Below are 14,286 nucleotides of genomic sequence, written 5' to 3'. Positions count from 1 at the left end.
AAATGATTTCACTAAATATTTCTCAAGAGAAGATGAACAAATAGTCAACCAATACACCGAATAATTTCAACCTCACTCATCGCTGGGGGAATACACGTCAGAGGAGCCACGAGCTACCATATCGCCTGTTAAAATGGTTGTGACAGAGGAACAGTAATGGGTGACAGTGAGCAGGTGGCAAAGGACAAGTTTTCCAGGGTGTTGTTGGCAATGCATATTCATACACACAACTGAAGAAGACCTTGTTGCAGTTTCGCCAAACTAAAAAGAAAAAAAAATGACCCAGAAATCTCATTAGTGAGTATATAACCAAAGATAATGAAAAAAAATACATCAAGGAGATATCTGTACTCACATATTTATTATAGAATATTAACACCTTTCAATCTACAGACTCAACTAAGGTGTCTGTCTGTGTGAAAATAGGGAGGAATGCACAGAGCATGGATAGGTATGTAAAGTATGAAACACGTGCAGCAATCTGATCGGAGGATATGCTCAGCAAAGAGATATAACAATGCACATGTATGCTCCCACTCGTTTGTAACAACTAAAATAAACTACTCTCATAGAAGAATGCTGTGGACTGGCCTCATCTGAGAATAGGAAGGGTACTGTGGGGAGGAGAGGCTGACAGATGATGGTCATCAAAGTATAGGGAAGATGAAGGTGTTTTTACCTCCTTATAGTGGAGGAGCCATAGAGTCTACAGTGATCTGCGATCTATTTTAAAATAATTTGCTCCAAGGATTATTATCAGCACATAGGAAAGGTTTAGGTTTGAAGAAAGGGAACCGACAATTACCCTTATTTGGCCCTTTTACACTTATATACACGTGTAAGATTATCACGTCCCTGTAAACATATAATGACATGAGTTAGAGAAACTGTTTGCATCCAAAAGATACTTACTGATCAGTGTATTTGGTGTGGTAGGGCTGTGACCCACCAACATTGTCAGTTTCTTCTCTGTTCTTAAAGAAGGGTCATCTAGCTAGAGAATGTCTTCCTTCCAGAATGTGAACCTGTCAGATCCTGGGGAACACCAAACTAGGCTTGTCCCAAGCCTCCAATATTCCTCTAAGCCCTAGCTTGATGGCCATAGGATCTGTTGGCTGCCAGTGTGAGGGCTTGTTTCTGCAACGTCTCTTGTGTCCATTAGAGGATATAGCTTCCCTTTGCCAGCACCACGTTGTTTTTTAATACCACGGTTTTGTGAAAACTTGTGAAATCGTGGAGTGCAGTCCTCCCACCTTGGCCTCCTTTTTATGGATTGTTGGGTTACGCTTGGGGTAAAGTGTCAGTGGGGGTTTTAGTTTGCCAACTGCTTAGAAAGTACCTCAGAAAGTACTAGCTTGGGAAGATTGGAAACCACTTAGAGACCATGTCTTTAGAGTACATAGGAGATGACTGCATTAAGAAAGATGTTTTGGTAGCAGTAGAAATGAATAGTGGATGAAGTTTTCAAAGGAGGGTAATTCGATGTGGCTTCCTTGTATTCAGAGCAGATGGCTGGAACAAAGAAGATAGGCATTTTCAGTCTGTTTGACAGGAGGAAACGGAGACGAAGTAAACAAGAAAGAAAGAGGACATGGAATGAGGCCAGCGGGTCTGTCTGTGGCTAGCATAGCTAAATGGGGATTGCAGAGCACTGGGCTGTAAGTCCAGTCGGTGATGGCTCCGCTGGTCGGGAACATGGAACAGGATGATCTTCATGATAACAACAGAGTCAGTGTAGCCTGTAAGTAAGTGGTGTGTTCACTTACACTTTCCTTTTCCTGGTACCCACTTATGGTTTCCATGGCGGCAGCGGGGCGATCGGAGGAATGTGGTTGCCGAATGTGGCAAAAAATGACCTGGTTAAAGACAGTTTCTGGAACCTTCTGTAGCTTAGAGTGCCTCAGAGAAACCATGGCGGATGGTTGTTGACGTGTGTTTGATTTTGAAGCCACTGTTCTTACCATGGTTGGAAGTCCTTTGCCTTCATCTCCTGGAGCCTCGTGTTCCTGTTCTCCAGCTGAGAGAGATTAATTCACCACCTTGTGTTGTAAACACTCACTCATTTTAACTGATTACACCTCCAATGATTCTCAAATCACTAAAATTACTAATTGCTATTCCTTACACATCAAAGTGAATCCTGAATAATTAACCCCAAATAAAATTAGATGAATTGGCCCTTTTAATTAGAGTCCCTGCTGCTGTTTGTTCTCAGCTTCCCTTTCTTACTGTTGAGAGACTTTTAGAATGATTAAAACTGTTTAAGGCTTAAACAGCCAGTGACCTTTTAATACAATATAAATCCATGAAAGCAGTATTTCAGCTAGCAGGTGGTGAAGTAAATTTTTAGAGCAAGTACCTGTCAGCTCCAGTATTCCTGTGGGGGTAAGCGCATGCCAAAAAAACAACCACCTTGAAATGAAATGAGTGTCTCTATTTGATTATTTTTATAGCATTTATGCATTTGCTAAGCTTCAGGCTTGATGAAATAAATGGCAGGGTTGAAGGAGAGTGAGTAATGGCTGGCATCATTTTATATAAATAGTAACGAGAATTTCTCAGCAAGAAGAACTTCAAGTGCATAAAAGATGAAGACTGGAGAAATTGCAGCAGGCTCCTAGGCACGCAGCCCTTTATGTCTGGATTTCCTGCTACAGAGGAAGAGACACCAGCATGGAGAAGGGAAGCTTGTGGGATTTCTGTGCAGTGGTTATGGAGCATGGACTCCCAGCTTCCTCATGCTGCATTCAGACTGCATTTGGTTGCCCTTCTTTCTCACATTCCTTCCATCTACAGAGGACCCCCGATGCTCCCTTTCAGCCTTCAAGAGCTGTAAGAGGGGCCGATTCTTCAGCCAGATTTGTCCATTCCTCATCTCAAATCTGCTATGGAGCCTTCTAAACATGACCTAAGCTTTGAGCCAAAGAAAATTTGAGTCTGAGTATATATTCTACTCAATTTGACTACTTATAGCCAAATTTTCTGTACTTGAAGAAAATTATCTATAATCTGATATGATTGTGTTAATTCAATTATTTTTTCCTTATACTTTAAAAGTGAATTTTAGCTCCTTTTAAAATTTTTATTGGCTATTTATTTGTATTTCAAATGTTATTCTCCCTTCCTGTTTTCCCCTCCAAAAAACGCCTGTCCTATCTCTCTCTCCCCTGCTTCTATGAGGGTACTCCACTCCCACCCATCCATTCCCACCCCAGCACCCTAGCATTCCCCTACACTGGGGCATCAAGCATTCACAGGACCCTGAGCCTCTCTTCCCACTGATGCCAGATAAGGCCATCCTGTGCTGCATATGCAGATGGAGCCATGGGTCCCTCCATGTGTACTCTGGTTGTTGCTTTAGTCCCTGGGAGCTCTGAGGGTTCTAGTTGGTTGATATTGTTGTTCTTCCTATGGGATTGCAAACCCCTTCAGCTCCTTTAGTCCTTCCTGTAACTCCTCCATTGGATTCCCCATGCTAGGTCCAATAGTTGGCTGGAAGCATTTGCATCTGTATCAATAAGGCTGTGGCAGAGAGACATCCATATCACTTTCCTGTCAGCAAGCACTTCTTGGCATCAGCAATAGTGACTGGGTTTGGTAGCTGTACATGGGATGGATCCCTAGGTGGGGAAGTCTCTGGGTGGCCTTTCCTTCAGTCTCTGTGCTCAACTCTTTGTATTTTCTTTAGACAGAAGCAATTATGTGTTCAAACGTTGAGACAGTTGGGTGGTCCCATTCCTCAACTGGGGGCCATGCCTAACCTCTGGATATGGTCTCAGCAGGTTCTTTCCCCTTTGTTGGGTATTTCAGCTAAAGTCCCCCCTGTTGTGCCCTGAGAGACTCTTGCTTTCCTGGCATCTGGGACTTTCTTCTGCCCAGCCCCAGTTCCCTATCCCCATTGCTACACACCTCTGTTCAATCCTGACCCTCTCTGTACATTTCCCCCATCTTCTCCCACACCTAATCCTGCTCCCCTTTTTTTCTTCTTCCCTTCCTCTCTTCCTCCCAATTCCTTCCCACCTTCTACCTCTTGTGATTATTTTGTTCCCCCTTCAGAGTAGGACTGAAGTATCCACACACTGGTCTTCCGTTTTCTTGAGATTCATGTGGTCAGTAAGATATATCATGAATATTCCAAGCTTTGCCCCAATATCCACGTATCAGTGAGTACATACCATGTGTATACTTGTACGACTGTGTTACCTCACTCAGGATATTTTCTAATTCCATCCATTTGCCTCGAATTTCATGAAGTCATTGTTTTTAATGGCTGGGTAATACTCATTGTGTAAATGTACCACATATTCTGTATCCATTCCTCTGTTGAACGATATTTGGGTTCTTTCCAGCTCTTGACTATTATAAATAAGTGAACATAGTGGAGCAGGTGTCCTTGTTATATGTTGAGTCATTTTTTTTTTTTTTTGGGTATATGCCCAGGAGTGGGATAGCTGGGTTCTCAGGTAATGCTATGTTCAATTTTCTAAGGAGCTACCAGACTGATTTCCGTAGTGGTTGTATCGGCTTGCAGTCTCACCAGCAGTGGAGGAGTGTTCCTCTTTCTCCGCATCCTTGTCAGCATCTGCTGTCACCTGAGTTTTTGATGTTAGCCATTCTGACTGATGTGAGGTGGAATCTCAGGGTTGTTTTGATTTGCATTTCCCTGATGACTAAGGATGTTGAACATTTCTTTAGAATCCTAGGCTATTCGAGATTCCTCAGTTCAGAATTCTTTGTATAGCTCTGTAGCCCATTTTTTAACAGGGTTACTTCATTCTCTGGAGTTTAACTTCTTGAGTTCTTTGTATATACTGGATATTAGTCCCCTGTTGGATGTAGGATTGGTAAAGATCTTTTCCCAATCTGTAGGTTGCCATTTTGTCCTATTGACAGTGAACTTTTCCTCCTAGAAGCTTTTCAATTTTATGGAGTCACATTTGTCAATAGTTGCTCTTAGAGCATTTCTTTCTCCTCCTGTTTATCCTTTGAGCACAGGATATATTACTCATAAGACATGAACAGGAATGCACCTATCTCCTCCCTGGCCCAGTAGGGAAAATAAAAATCACTTCCGTCGCCATTGATGCATTGTGTTGAGGGCCTGCTCTTCCTCAGACTCCACAGGTGTCTCTGAAGACAAGAGAGCTTCTACCCTGGATGGCCACTGCTGGGCATGTACAAATGGATGGGATTGTCAGTCACTACCCTAGTATTCACTTGCCAGCTTCTTTACTGAGTTGTAAATTAAGTTTGTTGTTGTTGTGTTTGTCTTTTGAGGTTGGTTTGATATTTGTTCATATCATGACTTTAAAATTTTTATTTCATTTTCTCACACTGAGAATTTTCATATTTTAGTATTAGGGCTGAGAGTCTCTCAATAACTAGAGAAGACTAATACACCCAGTTTTACCTGTTGTCGTGTTTACTTTTACTGCCCATATTTGAAAGTCAGTGTTTATGGACACGGTGGCTGTTTGGATTGCAGTTGTCTCTGCTCATGTCAGACAGGCAGTCCCTGTGAAATTCAAAAGCGCTTGTGACTCTAGTCCCCTTTCAGGACCATGTTCTCCTTCACTTTGTGCATCATGTGGAATCCGTTCAGTGTTTTCTAGTGAGAACGTGAATCTTTACAACAAACGGCTACACTCTGATAGAGATGTGCGGTGTGCTTCATTGGCTGTGGTACAGCAGTGTCCGCCTCTGTGCTGAGAGTTTATCCATGAGTTGAAGAAGAGTTCCGCTGAAGTCAGTGTAGTCTCAGAAATTCAGTATTAGCTAAATATGGAGAGAGACTGTCCAATTTAAACGTGGGGAGACGTCATCGTTTTCAAAGATAATAAGTCTTCTTGCCTTTAATCTGAGAATCTCAAAGAGCATTTTGAGCTAAGTTATTTAGAAAGATGACTGCACATTACATTTTAGCTTGGGTAAATATAGGGAAGCATTAAAATTAAACTCTGGGTTGGAGTAGATTCTGCGATTCATTTTAAAGTATCTTCCTTCTGATTCTTAAACACGGCAAAGTTACAACTCATATTTATTGTATAGAATGAAAGGTAAACAGAGAGAGAGAAGAGAAAGCAGCATTTGTTATGCCATAAGCTCTGGGGCGTAACCTCCATTAACATCTAGGCCTGTAGAAAGCACCATGCTGTAAGTACTCTTAGAGCTTGGTCTCCTCCACTTGTTAACATACTGGTTCTTCCTATCCTGCCCCCAGATATCCGTGACTCACTCCCTTTCTCCATTTAAGTTTTTGCCCAAATGCCACTCTGGTGAGACATTTCTTAATCCTGTTCTTTAAAACTGCTACACCCTGCCACTATCCCAGCTATTCCCCTTCCTCCACCATTTCTCCTCTGGATTTATTGCTACTTGACATTCAGCTCATATTTTGGTTCATTTCTTAGTCACCCCTCTTTCCTGCTCCAGAGCAGGGTCAAAGGGGGCAACGTCTCCATTCGTTTCGTGCACTTGTATCTTTGTACCTTTCTATGGCAGAGTCTAGAGTGATGCCTGGAGCACAGAGGGCACTGAGTAAATAACAGATTATAGAAGCAGGCAACACCATCAGCTTGGTGGCTCTCCCACTGTCCAGTGTGCGAGCCACTGCAGTCTCTCTGTAAGCAGTGCTACTGGCTTCCTCTATATGACATCATGTTGAAGAGTCAACCTAGGCTTTGCTGTGTGGGTTTTTTTTTTCTTTTGTTACTTTGTCAATAGATAAATTATTGAATGTAGATATCCCTTAATTAAAGCCTATAAATACGATTGAGGATTTGATACCCTTTGTGTTATTTTCCATGGGATGTGCCTAGTAGGATTGGTTATACATGGCTCTTTTCCTGCTCATTTTTACATATTTCCAGTTGATAGATGATGTCTATAAACTCATATAGTGACGTCTAATGTGGATTTTTTTTATTAACTTGAGTATTTCTTATATACATTTCAAGTGTTATTCCCTTTCCCGGTTTCCGGGCAAACATCCTCCTCCCCCCTCCCCTTCCTTATGGGTGTTTCCCTCCCAACCCTCCCCCCATTGCCGCCCTCCCCCCATAGTCTAGTTCACTGGGGGTTCAGTCTTAGCAGGACCCAGGGCTTCCCCTTCCACTGGTGCTCTTACTAGGATATTCATTGCTACCTATGGGGTCAGAGTCCAGGGTCAGTCCATGTATAGTATTTAGGTAGTGGCTTAGTCCCTGGAAGCTCTGGTTGCTTGGCATTGTTGTACTTTTGGGGTCTCGAGCCCCTTCAAGCTCTTCCAGTTCTTTCTCTGATTCCTTCAACGGGGGACCTATTCTCAGTTCAGTGGTTTGCTGCTGGCATTCGCCTCTGTATTTGCTGTATTCTGCGTGTGTCTCTCAGGAGCGATCTACATCCGGCTCCTGTCGGTCTGCACTTCTTTGCTTCATCCATCTTGTCTAATTGGGTGGCTGTATATGTATGGGCCACCTGTGGGGCAGGCTCTGAATGGTGTTCCTTCAGTCTCTGTTTTAATCTTTGCCTCTCCCTTCCCTGCCAAGGGTATTCTTTTTCCTCATTTAAAGAAGGAGTGAAGCATTCACATTTTGATCATCCGTCTTGAGTTTCGTTTGTTCTAGGGATCTAGGGTAATTCAAGCATTTGGGCTAATAGCCACTTATCAATGAGTGCATACCATGTATGTCTTTCTGTGATTGGGTTAGCTCACTCAGGATGATATTTTCCAGTTCCAACCATTTGCCTACGAATTTCATAAACTCGTTGTTTTTGATAGCTGAGTAATATTCCATTGTGTAGATGTACCACATTTTCTGTATCCATTCCTCTGTTGAAGGGCATCTGGGTTCTTTCCATTTTCTGGCTATTATAAATAAGGCTGCGATGAACATAGTGGAGCACGTGTCTCTTTTATATGTTGAGGCATCTTTTGGGTATATGCCCAAGAGAGGTATAGCTGGATCCTCAGGCAGTTCAATGTCCAATTTTCTGAGGAACCTCCAGACTGATTTCCGGAATGGTTTTACCAGTCTGCAATCCCACCAACAATGGAGGAGTGTTCCTCTTTCTCCACATCCTCGCCAGCATCTGCTGTCACCTGAGTTTTTGATCTTAGCCATTCTCACTGGTGTGAGGTGAAATCTCAGGGTTGTTTTGATTTGCATTTCCCTTATGACTAAAGATGTTGAACATTTCTTTAGGTGTTTCTCAGCCATTCGTCATTCCTCAGCTGTGAATTCTTTGTTTAGCTCTGAACCCCATTTTTTAATAGGGTTATTTGTTTCCCTGCGGTCTAACTTCTTGAGTTCTTTGTATATTTTGGATATAAGGCCTCTATCTGTTGTAGGATTGGTAAAGATCTTTTCCCAATCTGTTGGTTGCCGTTTTGTCCTAACCACAGTGTCCTTTGCCTTACAGAAGCTTTGCAGTTTTATGAGATCCCATTTGTCGATTCTTGATCTTAGAGCATAAGCCATTGGTGTTTTGTTCAGGAAATTTTTTCCAGTGCCCATGTGTTCCAGATGCTTCCCTAGTTTTTCTTCTATTAGTTTGAGTGTGTCTGCTTTGATGTGGAGGTTCTAATGTGGATTTTTGATCCATACATATGTGAAAGAGCAAAACAGATGAATTCGCATCTCTGTCACCTCAGACATTTTTTTCATTAGTTATTTTAACCCTAGAGTTTTCTTAAAAAGTACCATTGTGTGGTAGAGTTTCAAGTACAGTCCCTATTAGTAATTTATTAATTAGGTAGAAGACTATGAATATGGAAGGGTAGAAGATTGATTTTTCTAATATCTCATCATGTATGTCTAGGACCCCACATTTAAGGCTGCCCAGATAGCAACTGAAAGGACTTTAGTCAGTTTCACGTGTCTCCTTATTCCTGGTGATGGTTGGTTCCTCAGAAGAGGTATTGGTGCTATTTTCATGACAATGGAAACAGACAACTAGCACTGGCCATGATGCCTTGAGAGTAAACACTCCCCCAAGAATTCTCAAAAGAGTGAAACTTAGAGAGAAGGGAATCCAGGCGCTGCCTATTAAAGGCTCTGTGACACTCACTCTTCCTTTGGGTACGTGACTATTCTGAGGTGTTGTTCACATGTTGTATCCTGTTCCCTTTCCGTGTGATGGCATTTCAGGGGTGACCACACTCAGTGAGCCTTAGATGATCTGATGTGTTCTGTAGGTGGATTTGAGAGGAATGTTCCAGGCTACCAGTATCCACTCAGACTTAGAAACCAGACACTGTATTACGTCCGAAACAGGAGATTCAAGAAAACACAGCTGTAGGTGCTTCCTTCTGGGACTGAGATTCGTGAAGCATAGTTGTCCTCACAGGGAACCGGGGGAGGGGGATTACACATTCAAACTCACATATGGAGACCATGTTACAAAGAAGAGGGAGGGAGAGAAGCAAGACTGAGTTTCACATAGGCGTTTCTGCATCCATGAGCCTGGCAACCTACCTTTGTCAGCGAAAAGACAGGAGCTGGGCAGAGTGCGGAAAAGTTTCATTACTTAGAGAAGCTGCACATACCTATTTTTAGTTTTGAACAGAGGAGTTCATAGGTTGAAAAGACTGGAAAGGTCATTCATTGGATGAGGAAGATTTGTTTCCTTGGCTTGTCACATCACAGCACTTTGTGATGGTTTTAAAGGCACTGCTCAGCTTAGCATCTGGTGGTGACTTAGGTTCCTTGTACCACTTCATTCCCCATGCTTATCCGTTCAGGATGCCCACGAGCTCTCTCCCTCCACTCTCAAGTGCATGTGGGGCCACCTTCACTGTGACATTCAACAGTGCTTCCTGTCTCCCAAAGGATGATGGGTGACAGCCTGGAGACGTAAACTTAAGATTCCTTGGAGAACAAAGGACAAGGAGCTAGGTGCCCCTTGTCCCAGTTTGAAGCCAGAGGGAAAGGAGTTATGATTGCAACTGTGGCGGGAGAAGACTTTGTCATAGACTTTCCTCCGTGCCTGCTCTCTAGTTGCACAGTTCAGCTTGTTAAAGGCCACTTACCATTCTCACTCTCTAAGAAATTCATGGCCTTCATCTCTGTGCTTACACACATTTTGTTGGTTTGACCCGTGTCTAGCATTGAGTATGTTAGTCTATCGGATGTTCATCCATACATCAGAATTAGGGCATACAGGTGATGGCGAAGAGTTGTCCTTGTGCTTCATTCCAGTTCCTACAGCTGGTGATTTCCCCTGCAGACCTGTCCTGTCCAATACCTCCCCCTCCAGTGTCTGGGTCATTACTGTATTAGCATATGAGTCCCAGTACAGAATGTAGGAACCAAACCTGGATGATGGACCTCACCGAACTGAAACCTTGGTTGCCGTCAGTGATTAATGGTTAAGAGGTTACCAGCTGGGTTCTCAAGGACCTACATGATCTTGCTCAGAATTAAAGCAATCAGTTTTTCTTTCTCTTTAATCCTTCTGTGATTCCCAGCAGCCTGTGTGCCTCTGTTTAAATTCTTTTTTTTTTTTTGGTTCTTTTTTTTTGGTTCTTTTTTTCGGAGCTGGGGACCGAACCCAGGGCCTTGCGCTTCCTAGGCAAGCGCTCTACCACTGAGCTAAATCCCCAGGCCCCTGTTTAAATTCTTATGGAGAGACAGGTAATGGCGAATGTACTTAGAAGGGACCTCAGAGACAGAGAGTTGTACCTTAATTCTTCAAATTATTTCTGTAACATTTTGGTTTATTAATATGCATTTTGTAGGTCCTTTGTTCACCCTTTATGATGCCAAGAATTCAGGCAGCTTGGATAATGTTTGGGGATCTGATAATTTGAAGTGCTACACAGAATCTGGTGCATGACACGATGCCCGTCCATACTGCATTAAAGAGGGCAGAAGAAGACTGGTCTAGAGAGACCACTAGGCTCTGAATTTAGATTGGGACTAACAACCTAGTCATGAGTTCATGGCCTAATGCCTTGTACACTCTTTTTTCATTAATTCTGATTTAAGGTAGAAGAGGATTTTGTTGTGTTGCATTTTTCTTAAGAGTTAATGAATACATTGCAGAATGCAGTGAAAGCTGAAGTATGGTCCAAGAGCCAATGGCATTGGAATTTCCTGGGCTTTTTAGAAGTATAGATTAATTGGTTCTTCCACAGAACTACCACAATGGATGTCAGAGTGCTAGCCAGAGTTCTGCGTTTCACAACACTTCCCTGAGATCCTGATGGACTGTGAACTTTCCCCAGCATTTGAGCAGGATTATTTCATGACTGGTGGGGTTGTGGGTAGCTAGCCTGGTAAAACTGAATGACTCTAGAGGCATTGTCCTTGGCTGGTATGGCAGGAGTTAGATATGACAACTGATAGCTATTACTCCCAGTGTAGTAATTAAAGGCAATGGTCACCAGGGGTTTCAGATCCCAGAAGACTGCCATCATTCACAGGACATCCCTTTCCAGTCCTACCCTCCTCCCCCTTCCCCCAGATACCCAAGTTGTTGCATTTTTACATTATCCAAAAGTTAATAATTTGCTTATCAAAACTGCTTCCTATAGCTAGCAAGCTGGTGACAAGCAAGGTAACGAACAGCCACTTATATGTAAAGAGCTCCCCCTCCCCCTCAGGATCCATCCCATATGCAGCCATCAAACCCAGTCCCTGTTACTATTGCCAAGAAGTGCTTGCTGACAGGAGCCTGATATGAGTGTCTCCTGAGAGGCTCTGCCAGAGCCCTACTGATACAGATGAGGATGCTTGCAGCCAACCATAAGACTGAGCCCGGGGACCCCAATGGAGGAGTTAGAGAAAGAACTGAAGGAGCTGAAGGGGTTTACAACCCCATAGGAAGAACAACAATATCGACCAACCAGATGCCCCAGAGCTCCCAGGGAATAAACCATCAACCAAACAGAATACATGGAGGGACCCATGGATCCAGCCACATATATAAGAGAAGATGGCATTGTCTGGCATCAGTAGGAGGAGAAGCCCTTGGTCCTGTGCAGGCCGTTTCCCCAGTGTAGGGGAATGTCAAGGTGTTACAGCAGGAATAGGTGGGTGGGAGGGGTTCCCTCATAGAAGCAGGAGAAGGGGGGATGGGTTGGGGGAAGCCAGGAATGGAGACAGCATTTGAAAGATAAACACATAAAAGTTCCAATAAAAAAATTGATTCCTATAAAAAAATACTTCTAAATGAAGCATCAAAACTGCGTATTTAAAGGGAGAACAAAAATGCTTTTTAAAACGGTAAAAAACAAAACCAAACAAAGCTAATGTTTCTTTTTTTCCTAGTTACACTTATTTTTAAACCGTTTTAAATACTTTCTAATATGGCCATATGGTTTTGGATGCTTGCTTTCTATGTCAGTGGTTACATACTGTGGTAGCTTAAGCCTTCTTGAGGACCGTATTGCACTTAGATATCAGGTCATTTGTTTTCTGGCCCTATCATGCACAGTGAAAGCTAGACCCCTTTCTGCCTGTGCGTCACACTTGGTTGTTTATGACCTCGCTGGTTTTCTTATACACACAGTGTTATTTGGAGGCTCATGATTTTGCTATGTTGTAGATGGTTTTATTCAGCATGACTCATGTGCAGGTGTTCTCCTGCCTTGCTGCCTGGAATGGCCTTGCCGTGCAGGTCATGGTGTCCAAGGTGATGACAGTACAGCCTCCCTTTTACCTACCTGGGTCCAAGCTTCATTTTACTTAACTTCTGAAAATCTGTCCTCACAAAACGAACTTCTTGTTACCTTTACATGGATACAAATCTTTTCTTCTTCTGCTTGATTAGGATTTTATTAATGCCGTTTATCAATTCTAATAAAATGCAGAATCCCTAATCATTATTCTAAGAAGCCCTTTGCCGCTGTTTAATGTCCTTGACCTCTCTAGACTAACTTTAAAATATAAAATCTGCTCTCTTATGAAGGCTCGGGCTATTAATTAATGCAACATTATCTAAGCAAGGGGAATTTTCTATAGAAGTAAAATGAAGACAGTAAATTGCAGCACATGTATCTTTTAAAGAGTACTCTGAAGCCTCATACCTATTAATTTCTCACATGTATTTCCCTTCTGTAGGTGATTTTCTCCCACCCCCACCTCCGCCACTAGAGGATCCTGGTACCATCCCATCTGGGTCTGGGCACTTCCCTCCTCCTCCACCATTGGATGAAGGTGCTTTCATAGTGCAGGTAAGAGCAGCGATAAAAGTCAGGTTTATATTCCATGCTGTGAGGGCCTCTGACCAGTTTCTGTGGTTCATAAGCATTTACCCAGAGTATAGAGAGAGCTTTGCAACTCACGGGGACTTAAGAGTTCTTTAATGCGAAGGGCCCAAGCGACACATGTCAGAGTCCTGTTGGCTTACACTTTGAAGCCCTGGATAATTTTTACCTACTAAATTAAATTCTTTTTTAAACCAAAGGTGTTTTTTTTGTTTTGTTTTGTTTTTGTTTTTACTTTTATCAAATGCTGTTTGAGAAGTCCATATATATATATATATATATATATATATATATATATATATATATATATACACACACACACACACACATACACACACACATACACATACATACACACATATACATATATATATATATATATATATATATATATATATATATATATATATATATAGGCCTTTACACTTAAGCTATGGATTCTATATAAGTAAGTGTCATACTTAAGACTCTGCTTGATCGATGTGGACCCTGAATGGACAGCAACCCGTCTTCACTAAAGCAGTAGTAAGACACTGTAGGGCCTTCTCTTCTCGGTGTCCTAGAAGCAGAATGGTAAAGATGTGTATCGTTGATGCGTAACCCTAAGTCCTGGAATATACAGGATGCAAAGCAACTAAATCCAGCTCAGTGTACAAGTGTCAAGAGAACCTTTTTTGCTTTGACGTAAAGGCGACTTGTGACCAGCACCACCACTTAGGGCTGAAGATAACATGTCAGGATAAAAAAAAAATCATAACATTGTAGACATTGTCATTCTATGTAGGGTAATTTTAATATGGACACAGTGGAGACAAAAATGAACCTGACTTAGAGAAGCTCTGGTCCCCGGATGAGGTAGAAAGAGTGTCTGACAGCCGCCTATCTCAGTGAGACATCACAATCTCGTGAGCCGCGACACAAACCGCAGACCTTGTGTTGACGTTGGTGACTGCTGGGCGCCTTATTCTCTTGTTTCCTTCGCCTTGAGAATGCTCCCAGTGTCCTATGCAGCATGCGACAGAGGAGAAGCTGTAAGGGAGACCTGCTCAGGTTCTAATCTGTCGACTTCTTTCTTTTGAAGTTCAGGTTGGGGGAGC

At 42.5% G+C, this 14,286-nt stretch overlaps 1 protein-coding gene across 38 annotated transcripts in view; it reads left to right on the top strand.

Annotated features, from left to right (window-relative positions):
• The window catches only part of Lpp (LIM domain containing preferred translocation partner in lipoma), a 633,326-nt gene that overhangs the window by 260,560 nt on the left and 358,480 nt on the right, over positions 1-14,286 (top strand). For all 38 annotated transcript variants that reach the window (NM_001437730.1, NM_001437729.1, XM_087575788.1 and 35 more), the window contains 1 exon segment: positions 13,044-13,156. In NM_001437730.1, coding sequence (NP_001424659.1) covers positions 13,044-13,156 — 113 coding nt within the window.

The sequence above is a fragment of the Rattus norvegicus genome, chromosome 11, assembly GCF_021556685.1.
Source record: "Rattus norvegicus strain SHRSP/BbbUtx chromosome 11, alternate assembly SHRSP_T2T, whole genome shotgun sequence".
Taxonomy (NCBI): domain Eukaryota; kingdom Metazoa; phylum Chordata; class Mammalia; order Rodentia; family Muridae; genus Rattus; species Rattus norvegicus.
This window is presented reverse-complemented; position numbering and strand designations above follow the sequence as displayed.